At 42.0% G+C, this 14,991-nt stretch overlaps 2 protein-coding genes across 2 annotated transcripts in view; one reads left to right on the top strand and one right to left on the bottom strand.

Moving 5' to 3' along the window:
- Nucleotides 1-2,577: 2,577 nt before the first annotated feature.
- Nucleotides 2,578-5,316, top strand: dbx1a (developing brain homeobox 1a). The gene is made up of 4 exons (XM_046033401.1): nucleotides 2,578-2,947; nucleotides 3,055-3,156; nucleotides 4,690-4,892; nucleotides 5,026-5,316. Exons 1-4 carry the CDS (start codon nucleotides 2,581-2,583, stop codon nucleotides 5,314-5,316), a joined length of 963 nt encoding a protein of 320 aa, XP_045889357.1. The 5' UTR covers nucleotides 2,578-2,580.
- Nucleotides 5,317-5,788: 472 nt separating this feature from the next.
- nav2a (neuron navigator 2a) overlaps nucleotides 5,789-14,991 on the bottom strand; it is a 110,105-nt gene continuing 100,902 nt past the window's right edge. Inside the window, exons 29-39 of the mRNA XM_046031909.1 lie at nucleotides 14,566-14,752; nucleotides 13,953-14,053; nucleotides 13,748-13,843; nucleotides 13,276-13,453; nucleotides 12,256-12,491; nucleotides 11,301-11,452; nucleotides 10,966-11,037; nucleotides 10,625-10,821; nucleotides 10,411-10,529; nucleotides 9,219-9,419; nucleotides 5,789-8,980 (exon numbers count right to left, since the gene is read on the bottom strand). Of these exons, the coding sequence (XP_045887865.1) occupies nucleotides 8,855-8,980; nucleotides 9,219-9,419; nucleotides 10,411-10,529; nucleotides 10,625-10,821; nucleotides 10,966-11,037; nucleotides 11,301-11,452; nucleotides 12,256-12,491; nucleotides 13,276-13,453; nucleotides 13,748-13,843; nucleotides 13,953-14,053; nucleotides 14,566-14,752 (1,665 nt within the window). The 3' untranslated portion in view covers nucleotides 5,789-8,854. The remainder of the gene's footprint in view (nucleotides 8,981-9,218; nucleotides 9,420-10,410; nucleotides 10,530-10,624; nucleotides 10,822-10,965; nucleotides 11,038-11,300; nucleotides 11,453-12,255; nucleotides 12,492-13,275; nucleotides 13,454-13,747; nucleotides 13,844-13,952; nucleotides 14,054-14,565; nucleotides 14,753-14,991) is intronic.

Genomic DNA, 14,991 nt, shown 5'->3' with positions numbered 1-14,991 from the left:
TGCCAGTATGAATATTCTAGGTAGGGCCTACATATATAACTCTAAAATGCCACATTGAATATTGTAAGAAATCAAATATAAAACCATACGAGTCGATACAGTAGTAAACAAATAAGAAAGCCACTACGGAAACTCACAACTGTGCACCACTGACACAGTATGCCCAATAGTAATAATTCGTAATTAACGGGTATTGGACCAGGAGATAGAGAGGCAATATAATACCATGTAAACATGGACGGTTGGATAATTATACTAAAGTGAGGGGACTTCAGTGGGCTCTAACAAGGGGTGGGGGTGTTGTTGGTAGTAATATTTCAGAGATGTGCTTTTAATGGCTTTAATTCAGCCGCAGCCAGCTGTTTTTACTCGGCCTGGTAAAGGAGCGGGGACGTGGCAAGCTTGCAAAGCTCGTAGAAATTAGTCTCGGTCAGCCAGAGCAGCCTACGCTTCCTGCTAACCATCTGCTTACCGCTCACAAAAGGAGGATTTCGGGCAGCCAAGTAAAGGAATAAGGCCTCATAAAAAAGCTTTGAAGGTCTTGTTACTTATTGGAGGTGTAGCTGTGGTGACGAAGCGCTGTGTTAACGCATGTTTGTGCGTCCTGCGCTCATAAAGCAGACGCACCTCTGATACACACCGACTCTAACCAAAGGATCATTTCACGGAGGCGTTCCATTTTTAATTATCGGTTTGTGGCCAATTTATATTAGGTTGATGTTGAACCACTTATTATTTGAGCTGATCCCAAATGATGCAGTCTGATTCACTGGTTTACTTCAGCAAGAAATGTCCAGGTGCCGAAAAGTTGTCTTAAAATTAAGTAAAAGTTTGTTTACACCCACTTCTAATTAATAGAGCTTTTCTTCTGTTTTTTATTTTTTGCCTGATATGAACATTGAACATTGCGGTTTTGTAGAGTCATTTTGGCTAGTAAAGCATAAAAATATGCTCCAAATATTACAATAATATTTGGTTCCTTAATATCACGAGCAAACAAACGCAAATAGTGCACAGACTCACCATATGCCCTAATAGAGATCTATTGCGGTGTTTATTCGTTAAGTGGAAAAAAGGAAATAAAAACATTTAGTGTAGCAAAAAACGAGCATATAATTTAGTCTTGTACATTAAAATATTTAGTCGATAGCTAGGCTGCACGACATGGCATAAATGGAAAAAAGTTAACCATAGGCACATGAAATAGCCTAAATATTAATAAATCAAATAAGTAACCCAATACACATTTCTATTTACCGTTTCTTGAATGTTTTTAAAGTCAAATGTTTTGTTTTATTGTATTTTTTTAATTGAGTTTCAAACTGGCAACATTGTTTTCCCCTTCTTTGGGTCTGCAATGCATTTTCGCCTCATTGCTCTGCTTTAACGGGTTTTCAGGGGCAAAGCCGACAGAACACGACTATCAGGCTCCAAGTCGCTTTAATAAGAGTTTTATATGGGGTCTCAGTGTCCGCTCATATGAATGCGTTTTAAATCAAATCACAGATGCACTTTTATTCAGCCGGTTAAAATAGCAGAACAAAACCGTCTTTAGGAATAAAGCTTTTTATTCCACTGGGCTTTTTTCCTGAAGCCTGGAGAGAGGGATGGAGAGAAAGGCCGAGGGGCGCCTCCTCCGCAGCTGAGGGTGACAGTTAGTTCATGGTTAACAGGATCATGAGCGCACGGCTCAGGCCGCACACTTCTCCTGTGCGCACTGAGCTGCGGCTCTGCACACTGAATGAATCCTGTGCAAAAAGAGTGATATTTAACACATCTGTTAAAGCGTTTTGATAGCAGAAATCCGTTTAAGACATTATTCCATGACGAGGGTCAGATTGAGTGTTGAGAATCCTATGAAACCCTAAAACTGATTTACATTTGAGATGCTGCGCAGCTTCTGCAACCAATGTAGAAAATGTAGATTTAACAATAAATATAGATAGCCCAAGATAAATCAGTTATTCTATTCATAGTATGAGTGTTTGACGCCTAGGTTTATCTAGCTAGGTAGGTGTTTATTTTGTCAGCAGTGAAAATAAAATAAAAGAATAATTTTGCATTTTTAACGAGCATATTTTTATTCTCCATAACAAAAAGACACCATGAATGGAAAAGAATAAAGTATCTTTTAAGTACTCATTAATAGTCTCCATATAAAGACTGAATCTGTAAAGACAGCTCTTTAATTAGACTGCTTGCCTCTGCCAAACAAAACAAATTGAAAAGAAAGTGGTCAACATGCAAAATTGATGACTGAGGCTCTTTTGTGGTGGGGACATTGTGTGTTGCTTGCTTATGAAGTCTAATGCAATCATAAATTGCGTCCTCCGGCCAATCAGCAGGCCGGGGGATGCGGCATGAAAGCGACCCATGTGGAGAACTTTGTTGAGCCCCATTGTTAAGGCTGTCAACCCAGAGCGGAGGGCCGGGGGGGGGGGGGCCGGCTGCTATAAAACTTCTCTCCCCAGAGTGAGGAAACCAGAGGAGTTAGCAGCCATTCACACGACTGATTCTCTCAGCTACCAGAAGGAGTATCTCCGATTTCACACACTGATTTTTTTTTCAAAAGCCGGGACCATGATGATCCCAAGCATCATCGCGCCTCCTGCCCTCTACCCGGGTCTGTACCGGCCCGCCGCTTCTCTGCCACTTCACCAGACCCTGCCGTCCGTCTTCCCGACTCACTCCAGCTTTTTGGTGGAGGACCTGCTGCGGATAAGCCGCCCCGCCGCCTTCATTAACCGGACTGTCCCGTCAGCGAGCGCTTCCCTGCCCACATCCACCACCACCGTGTCCTTCAGCGGCGCGCCCGCGGAGCGCGCGCCGGCCACGACCACGGTAACGCGCGAACCGTGCTCGCTGAAAACGTCCGTGCCGAGCAGCAAGGACCCAACTTTTCTCAAGTTTGGAGTGAGCGCCATCCTTGCACCTTCACCAAAGATCGGTGAGTAGACAGGCTCCACTGTGTTTTCCTACCTTCAGTTTGAGTTGGTGTTTCTTTAGATGCATTTTTATCATTCAGGAATTTTAACTTGTGATTTTCCTCCACAGCCTCTTCACCCCCTACATTCCACAGCCTGCACTCCAAGACCTTCCCTATCCCCTGCTTTGACGGAACATTTCACCCCATATTCAGGACGCCTTATTTACCAGGTAAGCGCAACCTTTACGCACATCCCCTTATAGATTCATCTCTCTTTAGCCTTTAGAATTCTGTCTGAACTAATTGCATTTAGATGTAAAACACTTTCACCCCCTGTCATAGATTTTTACCAGAAAAGAAGAAATCACTGTCTTATTAATGGGGACTGCTGGCTCTGGCTCCTACCCGGACCCACCCACCCTCCCCCTAATTAACCAATTATCCCAAATCGTCACGCTCTAAATTTGAGGCGGGGTGGCGAGTTATAGTCCCCTCTGCTTCCCATTGGGGGGCGTTTTGGCATTTCCCCGGCCCCGCGTTTTCCCACAGAGCCCGGGGGGCCACTAGGTCGCTGTGGTGGGCAACAAAGCCTCCAGCACCATGACCAATTTGGTCAGCTCCCACCGGGCGAACCACCCACACACCCCGGAGAGTGACTTTTACCAGGGGGGGCCAAAGGCGTGAACCAGTCATGCACTAATTTCCCTATTAGGCGCTATTGAGAGTTTTCAATATTCTCACAAGACCACATAGCGCGTCCTTGTTCCTGATTCTGCTGCGACCACAGGGCAGCTACAGTCAGGAAGTCTAATCGGCAGTATGCAGAGAGGAAAAGTGTCTTGCGCAGGTGGATTTTGAGCCCAACTGCATCCAATATGTCCCAGCTGGGGAAAGTTTCCCCTGCATGCTGCACGCCCATAGGATAGGTTACCACTGACCTCCAGTGCTCACTCTCTCTGTGCCCTAAACGTTCCTCTATTCTCCAAGTGGGCCAATCAACGAGTTGAGATAAAGAATAATCTCTTAGAAAAGTCTATAAAGTCGCTAGTCCATGCTTTCATTCAGGCAAATCATAATGGAGATGGAGTCTTTTCATGGGCTCAGCTGAATGCCTCAACAAAACAACTCCAGCGTCCTGAATAGCTTTTCGTGTTCATTTAATGAAAATGATTTGAAGGCACGAAGAAAAAAAATCTCCTCCACTTTTACCCCCCCCCCCCCGGGCATCAGTATTCTGGTATGCAGTTGTGTTTAGTTTGAAAGTGTAAATCTCCTTTTGTTGCGATAATATATGGCCTTCGCCGCCTGTCCAGAGTCTTTTCTGCGTTAGTTCATTACTACACAATTACCGTTCACGGTTTATTAACTCCTCTATCCGCCCTCACAGGGTTCCTTAAAGGATATGCTACCTCTTTACCATACCAATGCGGTTGGGGACCGGCCAATGTGCTAATTAGTCACCTCGTGCCATTTCACTCAAAACGGAGACGTATTGCACAGTTCCAAAGGTGGAAAACTTCCAATAATACCGGTTGAAAAGTATGGCCTTAAAGAGAAATTATTATTAATATAGAGCCTCTGCATGTGTCTGGTTTTAAGTTTAGATTTATAAAGCAATATCTTTCCCATCTCTTAGTCATTTGGGACTGAGGCTTGTTTTAAGGATAATTTCTTCTCTGCGAACAGATTTTTTTTTCTTCTGAGATGTGGCAAAGAAAACAAAGCTAACAAGTTCCAATTTCTCTTGTGTGTTTGTATTGTAGCATCCTCATCCGTTGTCCCCGTCCCGGGGACTTTTTCGTGGCCTCTGGCCGCCAGAGGGAAACCCCGGAGAGGGATGCTAAGGAGGGCGGTGTTCTCCGATGTACAGCGCAAGGCCTTGGAGAAAATGTTCCAGAAACAGAAATACATCAGCAAGCCCGACAGGAAGAAACTGGCCTCTAAACTGGCCCTAAAAGACTCGCAGGTAAAAATCCACGAGTGCTCAAATGTGCGTAAAATGTGTAATATGTCGTGCGTAATATGCGCGTAAAGACGTTGTTGCGCAAGCCACTGCATCGGACAAAGAATTTTGTCACTCATTTTCTCAACGTCTACAGGTGAAAATCTGGTTCCAGAACCGGCGGATGAAGTGGAGGAACTCCAAGGAACGAGAACTGCTGTCTTCCGGTGGCTGCCGCGAGCAGACGCTGCCCACGAAAGCCAATCCGCACCCGGACCTCAGCGACGTGGGCAAGAAGTCCTCAGCCGAGGATGAAGAGGAGGATGAGGAAGAAGCATTCAGAAGAGAGAGAATGAGGGTGGCAGGGTCCAGCATCTCCTCTCCATCTCTTTCCAGTAAGCACTCAGACTTCTCAGAGTCAGACGAAGAAGAAATAACAGTATCTTAATTTATTAAAAAAGCAAATATAGAGATCTAACCCATGCTTTGTTTTCATGAGACTGTGACCAGATTTATAAGAAGCTGCCACCCTGAAACCGACTCCATAAATGTCATTGTTCAAAAAATAAGTTTCACTCAAGTTTGTTGCTTCATCAGCGCATGCGCTCTGTACAGGATCTGCTTCTGATACATTTTGCTGTTTTGCACAGCTTTGTTCAATTGTACAGTATTTTGTACAATTTTGTATGGACATTTTATGCCAAGAATACCGAGTTCCTTTTACCATGACCTTGAATAGAGTTGTTTATTGACAAATGTAGCTATTTCGTTAATTTATATGAATTTGTTTAATAATTGTTTTATTATGTGCTGTATATATGTTTATTTCACACTTTTTGTACAAATACCAAATAAACTTGTAAACAGTTCCAAGTCAGTTGTGTGTTTGTGTGTTTAAAAAAAAGAACCGATAGACAAAATTCAATCATAAATAATTATTAATTTTATTGAATCACAATAACTTAAGACTAGTACAGTGATAGATTAATTCTCCGAGCCCTGGACAGACCAGTGATGACAAACAGCACCAATCTGCTCTGATGTAAAGAGACTGTACACAAAATACTCCTTTTCAAGTACTGTAACAAATCAGCTAGAAAAAGTCATCAAAATGCTTCAAGGTAATTATTTACAAAGTTATGTTACATATAAAAAATGTACATCGCAAAGAAGGCAAAACATTCATTGAGGTTGTGAGTAATAAACTGACAGACTGGTCATATGCTTCCACAACATCCACACCTCTGAGCAGGCTTTACACAAAACAGAGAATCAGTTTGTGCTTACAAAGGACCGTATCAGGAAATCCTCTATCAAATACACACATGGACAAAGAACATGGGCAACAAATCAGAAACGTCTTTCACAAGTCAGGTTCATGCTGTTTATCTCAACAGTGCTGAAAAACGCATTTGGAGATCAGAATGAATGTTGCATAGGATCGGTGACAAAAACACTGAAAGTGATGCATGACCCCAGCTTTAAACGCCCGCCTGCCCTTCCTAGATGGCAGGCTGGGAGGTTTAAAACAAAGAAAAAGTACAATATTCTTTATTTTCTATGCCACAGAAATGTTAAACCGTTTTACATTATCATTCAACCACAAGTACCTTTAACTTCAGATTAATTATATCACTAAAAGAAAGCAGCATATACACTAGTTTTCACTTAGTTCAACATGTTTGTTATGACAGTTTTGTTCATCACAAATCACAGAATCAAAACGGACTATGAGCATGGCAAAAGCACAGTAAAAGGATGGGGATGAGGTATAAAATCAACATGTCTTCTTAAACTTCCCTCATCCAATCAACCTGCAAAAGGTTCTGATTTTGAGCACCAAAACATCTATATATTTTTCTTTCTTGCTAGTGGTCCAAATTAGTCTGGGAACCAGACGAATCTGCAAGCTAATGTTTTATTTGTTCTGACAGATGCATCACGATCCCCTCCTGTTCAGACAGATTTCCAGCCAACCTGGCCCGGGTGGGGCCAACCACAACAGTTTCTCTAATATGGGGCGGGTTTGATTTGATGACTGTACAGAAGAACGAAGTTGAGAAAACAACCAAGATGGCTGTCACTGATGTGGAACATTCCGTTGAGTCCGCTAACCACGTCAGTATTAAACCAGCTGGACCTCTGGATTCTCCAATTTAGTCCAGAGGAATTTTGGTCTCTGCCTTGGAAATCGAAAATGAACTGAGGGGTTCCAGGCTAATTCACAATTGTAAATTGGTCTGGCAATGTCAGGCTAGGTCCAATATTTACACCAGCTTCACAGCACTGGGTCATACATGCATACAGATTATTTTGAGACCCAAAGTACTGCTTCTCATTCACATCTTAATCCCACAGCATTGGCGTTTGATATGACGACGGGTCGAAGCCGCTCCTTGACAACTGTAGGTGCTTGAGGAGAGTGTCGACTCAGAGCCCTGTTAAGTTTACAGCCATTTAGACAAATAATCAGCTAATGCACATATCTGTTAGAAAAGAGTAAGGCATTGTTAGAATTCAGTCCAGCACCAAAAGAGATTTGTGCTACAACAGCCTGTTTGGGCCAATGTGCAAGGAGATCTAACATAATTATTAAGTGGTCAAAGCAAGAACTTAAAAGTGGTAGAGGCGTTATTTGTGAAATTACAATGGAGAATTACAACACAGAAAAGGACATTATCTTAAGTGGTAAAAGTTAAAAGGAAATATCTAGCCATGGTGAATGTTAATTTCCCAGTTAGTGCCCTTTCCTCCTGAAAGACTCTTAAGGGATTTTATATATTAGATTTTGTCCTTGCTTTGTAAAATTAGCTACAGATGTTGTTTTGGGTTGGAATAGCTTTTTATCTGTGTGCCCAATAAAACGTATGCACTTAGTGTGTTATTATTTCAAAGGAACTATTTTCTGGTATAACAACAGTTCCTAAGCTATGATGCAGGATTTAACCTTGATGAAAAGTGCCGTATGATGTGTCAACTCCAAAGGAAACTAAAGTTCAGCAAAGATTGTGATGGGAACTTTTGATTAAACGCTTGTCTCCTTAGTTTTGAGTTTTCCACAGCCTTTGACATCATTCTGGTGGTGAAGCTTCAGTGCTGTTGCTTCAGTGTTTGCCAACTTCTTTTGTTTACCAGTTCTCATCCTTTTTGTTCACTGAATGCAGACATTTTATTCAAAAACATTTTGATTGTAGGAACTATTTATTTATATGTGCTCTTAATTACTTTTGGTGGACATATCTCCTTCATGGATTAGTCCTACATCATTCTTTGCAACTTTGGAGTTGAATGAAATCTCTAGAGTTTGTGATCTCTAGGAGCTTTTGGAAATGTGAGCAGGCATGCTGTAGGACTCAACATTCACTTTGACTTGATTTATCCTCCAGCAATCACACATGCAACTTCAGCCGTAGAAAGGGAAGAGCACAAAAAGGCAGGCTGTTCATCCATCCATCCATCCATCCATCCATCCAACCAGCAGCAGCCTCATCTGCGTGTTCTTAGCAGCTGGTAGCTCAAGCTCACTGATGCTCTAGAGACAAGGGCCTGCATCACCATCTGCAGGCAGCTCAGGCACACTGCAGCTGGGCAGTATCTGCCTGATGAGCTTGCAGCTCGGTGGAGGATGGAGAACTCATGGCTGGTGTTTAATTATGCTGATGGCAGGTGATGATGGTAATGATGATGCCTCATCAACAGTGACAGGCAGTGTGCTTTTATTCTGTCTGTCTGAAGTAGATTTCAGGCTCCTGACCGAGGAGCCACGGGCCACAGCGGTGAAAAACAAAACAGTGCAGTAGAAACTTTTGTTGCCCATTTTCTGAAATGCATTTGAACTTTAAGTATTTGGGTTACCTGCACCCAAATTAAGGTGTCTGGATTTTGTGGCATGAAATTATATTCTCAACAAAAAGTTCTCACAGTGAGAACAGTTCTTATAAAAAGTTCCTCCTGAAAAGAGATCCCAGTGTTGCATTTTGATGGCATCACAGGGTCGACTCCAGCGAAGAGTCCAGGATGTCGTCCTGGTGGCTGTTGCTGTTGGAGTCGCTGTCGTAGCTCTGTGGACTTGATGATGTTGCCGCCTCCTTCAGACGCATCAGCATGTTCATCTGTCAGCAGAAACAATTGTCAGTCTTAACAAGCATTACAACTCAGAGATTACTGTTACTGAGTTTTGCATAATTTCAAAAGGCTCTATCTTCACTTAAAATATGTGCTGTAGCAAGCAAGGAAGCTAGCTAGTTAGTGGACCGTGAGTTAAGATTTATTTCTCAAACTACTATTTCCAAGGTCAAGAATCAACTTTCACAGTTGAGACTGTTCTTCTCCATGTGCATTTCCGCTCACCAGTGGGTCTGCGTCGCTGTCGCTCTGTGGTGGCTCTTTCCGGACTCCTTCTCTCGGGGCAGAGTAGCCATCGAACCCCACATCCTCTGGGCGGAGCTGCAGCAGTGGAGGCCATTCGGCTGGAGTTGGGGTGGCTGACCATGGGTAAGTGTCAATCACCCAGGCAGCAGGGTCCTCCCACGCAGCCCTGCGGCCATACAGCTACAGAGAGACAGAATGTGTCAGAAACACACTAGAACATGAGGCAGATTTACTATTTTGGACTTGAACGCAAGAAGCATGTCTCTGCCTTTAAAAGGCAGGTGCTAATTTGTACAGGCATTAAAGAAAGGCTGGGCTAGAGAAGAGAAAACTAAACCTAAATCTCAGTGACAGCAGGTAAAAGTAAGAGCTACTAGAAAAAAATCTGATTATTTTACAAAACCAAACAAAGAGGATGGAGAATTGCAACTGTATGGTCAACAAACTTAAATTTAACACCTACTGAGCTGACTGTAGTCTTTTTGATAGGATATTTTTATAGTGTTGGCTTGTATTGTATATTCTATATTTTTTGTATGATTCCAGTGGCTTAATTTTCTTAGAGATCATTTTAAGAAACATATGAATAACTAAAGATTAGTTTTCAAATTTTGAAAGCCAAGTTAAGTCGGGTGCAGATAAACTGCAGCTTTAGTAAAAAGTATCTGCATTTCAGCATCACTACATTCTGGTTTCTCTTCTAAACTGGTAGGTCTGGAGTCAAATTCCTCTACTTAACTCTGCCTTTCAAAGCCCCACTCTGAGGTTGTGATCTTATTGTATCATTATTAGTTAATTAGCTGCTGCCTAATTAAATCAGATGCTAATTACATGCGAATTAAGAGAGCAAATTGAATCCATTTCACTTTGATGAACCCTGGTCCAGTGAGAGGGCAAATCTGAATAATTCCATAATTGTCAAACTTATTACATTTCTACTTCATTCAGCTGGATCCTTCAAACATCCCCTCAGGGTGTCAAATCAAGTCTCTCTCAAATAAATAAAAGTATGAACAAAAATAAATTAATAAATAAAAATTACCTAAATCTTAGACCTGGGCCAACACCAAAAACCTAATCTGTTGTTTTTTGGCCAGAGCCCAATCAGTCCATCATTTTTCATTTAGTGCAAATGGAAGGAACAAACTGTATGTGCACATGAGTGTGTTACCTGTAGTCCCTCTCGTACGGCCTCCAGCATGTAGGGGATGATGGAGTAGTTCCAGAGGTCGGTGAACCAAACCCTGGATCCCTCTACGTCTATGGGACAGGACAAGAAGAGACGAGGTCCTGCACGCCACAGGGCAGAGAGGTGAGACGCTCATTGTTTCTACACATTGACATTTATTAAAGGATCTTTCTTTAATGGTGCATCATTCACTTACCGATGGTGACGTCAGAGGAGCTGTGTGTCTCCAGGAAGCGGTTGAGGTGGTGCCAAACTCGCGGAATCCAGTCGATGATCTTCACCAGCTCCACGTTCCGTGTTCGGCTGCCAATCTCCATCTCGATCAGCTTCCTCCTCAGGTAGCGACCGAGGAAGCCTTTCACTGGCTCCATGTGGTTTGCACACAGCACCCACCTTATCAGAGAAGACACATGTATATCAGGACTTAGAAATATCACAATATAACATTTTCCCCCATATTTACCTATATAGAGATGTATTTTTTTTATTTAAAAAAATATATTTTAAGATCTTTTTCAACAACATCCAGCAGTTTACCTGAAGTTGTGGTGAAGCTGAAGGTTGGGGGCAGATGACGTGGCTTGGCTCATGGTGCCAATAATATAGGGGCTTAAGGGAGAGAAAACATTGATCATTATTGTTTCTCATCGGTCCATTAAGTCATACCATACTTAATAAATCAACAGATATGTTGTGTTAAAGTAGAACGGTTGAAGGTTTGAACAGGAAGCAAATGTTGTTGTCTTACTATACATAGGTACATACTTTTAACAAACCTGCATATTTTAAGTCTTCACTCAGTAGTAAATCAGTGGATGTGTATCCAAACATTCATGTTTAGCATGATTGTGCACATGTGTCTGTGAACTTACCAGTGCTGGTAGATGCAGTTGAAGACGCCATTGAAGATGTCTCCCAGGGAGCTGACATGGTGCAAGTTGTCCAGAATGACCACCAGAGGGCTGTCCGCCCCTGGGACACCGCTGCACTGCTCCGCCAAACCTGAAAGGTACTGACGCAACTCCTACACAGAGAGAGAGCATTTGAAATCATGTTACTATTAGTATAAGCCAGCATGTTTAGATGACGATTAGAGGAAGGTTAAGTTCTTTAATATGATGATCTTAATTGTCTTGATGTGTTAAATTAACAACATGGAGCCCTAATTTTACCATCTAGCACTAATGCCAAAATGCTAATTTTTAAAAACCTGCAGGTCAAAATGGCTTTCTCGCACTTTAATCAACTTTTGGCATAAAACACATCACTACCAATAAGCCAGCAGGGAGTGTTGCCACAGACACCAGATTTTTAAACCATGGTATACTGTGAATACAGAGAGATTTACCTGGCAGTGATGGGCTTAATCAGCATTGTGTGAACTTGTTTGGTAAGGGCTTGAATGTTACGGACGTTCATTTACGTACGCACTCTTTAATGTAGTGATTTCTTTGATTAGTAACCTAACGCACATCTGAAATTTACAGCCTTTAGTTTAATAAATAGTGGGTTAGTTGTTAATGGATAGATAGATTTGATTATAGCTCTTATGGCTATTGTTTGAAATATGAAAATAGACTTGTAATTCATCAGAAAATGCAACAGAATTAAATTCAACCTATACAAGAAGTCCATTTTAATGTTTCAATACTAAAGAACAGAAAAAAAGCTAAAAAGTCTGTATATGATATATGTATATGACAAATTTATATATGATCTCCACATAGCTGCCAGTGTGACCAACTAAAGAGAAATTCTACAAACTACTACTAACACTTTGATGGATGCAGGTGCAGACAATACAGAATTTGCACAAGTATTATTTACCTTGCTGGACTTGTGGTCCACGTTGAAAGTGACAACAGAGTGCGGTGTCAGAGGTCGGCCCTCCAGCAGCAGCAGGTGTCGAGATAGCTGATTGGCCAGGTAGGTCTTTCCTGTACCGCTGGGGCCCGACAGGATGACGCGTCTGTGCTCTTTCAGCAGGGAGACGTAGCGCTGCAGCATTGGCTTCGGAATCAGAGTGTCAAACACCAGCGAATCCACGTTCTCACTGCTCACACCTGGACACATGTCAAAAGAGTTTAGATGATACTATCTTATTCATTTCCTAAAACTTTTATGTATGCTTTGCCTGAGGTTTTTGTTAGGTAGTATCAATTATATGCAAATCAGACTACTCCCTTTGTCTTTTGACAACAAGCTACCTGTTTAACCTCCTTTACTTGGTAGGCTGCTCGCGCACACACGCGGAAATGACAACTCAACTCAATGATATTCAATTTATCATGATGATATTAAGCGAAAAGCAGTAAATGGTCACATTTGACGGGCCATTTTTGCTCAACAGGCCTAAATGACTTTAAAAGTAAAAGTTTAAAACAACAGTTGTTGATTTATTTGTTTGGACAAAAGCCACAGACTGGCTGATTAATAGACTAATAGTTTCAGCACAAGATGCACCGCTGTGACTGAATTATTTTGTAAACCTTTAAACTGCCTTGCAAGTCATTATGGACATTTCCCACAATGCATTTGACAACGAACCAGAGAAATGTCAGCAGCATTCAGTCAAAAGCCAAATTTCCATCTCGATCTTCTATTTCAAATTTAACCAACCAAATGGTCGCCTTTGGATTTCCAAAGTTCTCAGTATCCAGTGTTTTCTGACAAGATTTTCTCTTGGCACATGACTTAAAAACATGATTACGAGCAGCTGAGTAGTGTAAATAATAATAATAATAGACAAATGCACTGTCTTGACTGAAACTAAAGAAATGATTACTCCTTACACACTAGCAGAACAGAATTATCATTTGCAGTGTTGGCTTGATGAGGCGTTGGTACCTTTGAGCTGGATGTTGATGGTGTTGCTGTCTCCCACCAGGTAGCCGCAGGGCAGCAGCTCAGGTGTGTGGGCGGCGCTGGGAATACTGGGCCGGTGGATCTCTCCAATGTTGTATCCCTCCACGCTGTCTGAGCTCAGACCCAGCTGGCTCACAGGGTCCACATGGGTGATGTACTCCTGTCAGATACAAAGGCTCGGTATTTAAAGTAAAGTTTTTGTGAAGTTTATAAAAAGGATACCAGCTACAGTGCTTTTTCTGAACAGAAGGACCTTTCAAAATGGTTAAGAAAATAGTTGTATTTTAAACAACTCTGCATTTTGTGTTATAGTATAAAACTGCCAAGATCCTTAAAAACTTTTAGTTAACTTTCAAAGACTTAAAACTGAACACTAAAAACACTGATGCCGAGGTGTTTGTGACATCGTCTTGTTATCTGATTCTGTATCGCAGATCTCCCTGTTTATCTTTACCTTGAAAAGGCGTCGGACAACTCCGTCCAGGACGTCCCACTTGGTTTTACCACTCACACCGATGCAACCAATCAGAAAATGACGAGACTGGCCCTCCTGTGGTGGAAAAACACGACTGGTTTTAGATATCAAAAAGCCTACAGGTACAATAACCATCTTCACCAACAAAAATCAGTTTGAGTTGTATTTTTCAAACAGGTTTCACCTTTCCCCACTTGCTGTCCTCGTCCAGGCTGACGACCATCTTCACGCGTCGCCCCTCCTTCCTCATCCCTCCCTCTCCGCCTGTGTCATCCAACAGCATGTCTGACAGGAAGGAAGAGCAAAGTCAGACAAGGTTTCCACATTTCCCATGACCTTGGTAAGGATTTGACAGTTTTAAGTGCCAAGGTAAAACAACCAAATTCAAATTAAGGTAATGGCCAGTTTAAATAACTCAAGTGTTTCCATGTTTTCCCTTTCAGAAAGCAAGCTGCAGAAAGCCGACAATAAGCAGTTACTTAAGCGCAAGTAAATTCACTGTGTAATAATCTGACACATATGCCATCTGTTTATTGGAGGAAATGATTCACCTTTTGTCTACAGTGATCTCACACAGTCTTGATATATATTCGTGCTTGTGACAGAAAATTCTAATCTCTGCATTTAACATAATAACTAACCCATTAATGAAAAATATTTACGTAAAAAAAAAAAGAAAAAAAAAAGATAATGTTATACTGTATGTCCCAACTGTCACATGGGGTTGAAGGCTTTTTTGTATCTAATTTAAATCTACCAGGAACTGTGTAGGTCCCATGACATTAGCTCTGTCTTACCCAGGCTGGTGGACTCACTGGTGGTGAGGTTGAGGCTGTGCTGGGAGAGCCCCGGTCCAGTTCCCACAGCCTGGCTGTGTGTGTGAGGGGGAGGAGAGGAGGAGATGGAGGCCTGGGAGCCCGTCCTGCTGCCCTGATTCTCCACCTTCAGACGGTCATTCTCTGCCTTCAGCTTCTCGATCTCCATCTGCAGAAACACACAAATGCACAGATGAAGTAAACTCAATTCTAAACTTAAATGATAACTCCCCCTTCAGCCCCCCCTTCTGTATTTAAATGCCTGTTGAGTGTCCTTTCAAATGTCTGCAAAATCTGAACCGGAAGTTAAGTCAGGTGTAGTTGTAGAGTTAGAAATTGTTGACAATTTATTGAATCACCATAATCCGATCAATTAGTGCAATGTTTTGAAAGCTAGTACAACTAAAC

This window comes from Micropterus dolomieu, linkage group LG20 (assembly GCF_021292245.1).
Source record: "Micropterus dolomieu isolate WLL.071019.BEF.003 ecotype Adirondacks linkage group LG20, ASM2129224v1, whole genome shotgun sequence".
Lineage (NCBI taxonomy): Eukaryota > Metazoa > Chordata > Actinopteri > Centrarchiformes > Centrarchidae > Micropterus > Micropterus dolomieu.
The sequence above is the reverse complement of the archived record's forward strand: the minus strand, read 5'-3'. Positions and strand labels throughout refer to the sequence as shown.

Bases quoted from the DNA above. Each gene is read 5' to 3' on its own strand.
- dbx1a (XM_046033401.1), top strand. From the start codon at position 2,581: ATGATGATCCCAAGCATCATCGCGCCTCCTGCCCTCTACCCGGGTCTG. The intron at 2,948-3,054 runs GTGAGTAGACAG...TTTCCTCCACAG, and splicing joins TGCACCTTCACCAAAGATCG to CCTCTTCACCCCCTACATTC. The intron at 3,157-4,689 runs GTAAGCGCAACC...TTTGTATTGTAG, and splicing joins CAGGACGCCTTATTTACCAG to CATCCTCATCCGTTGTCCCC.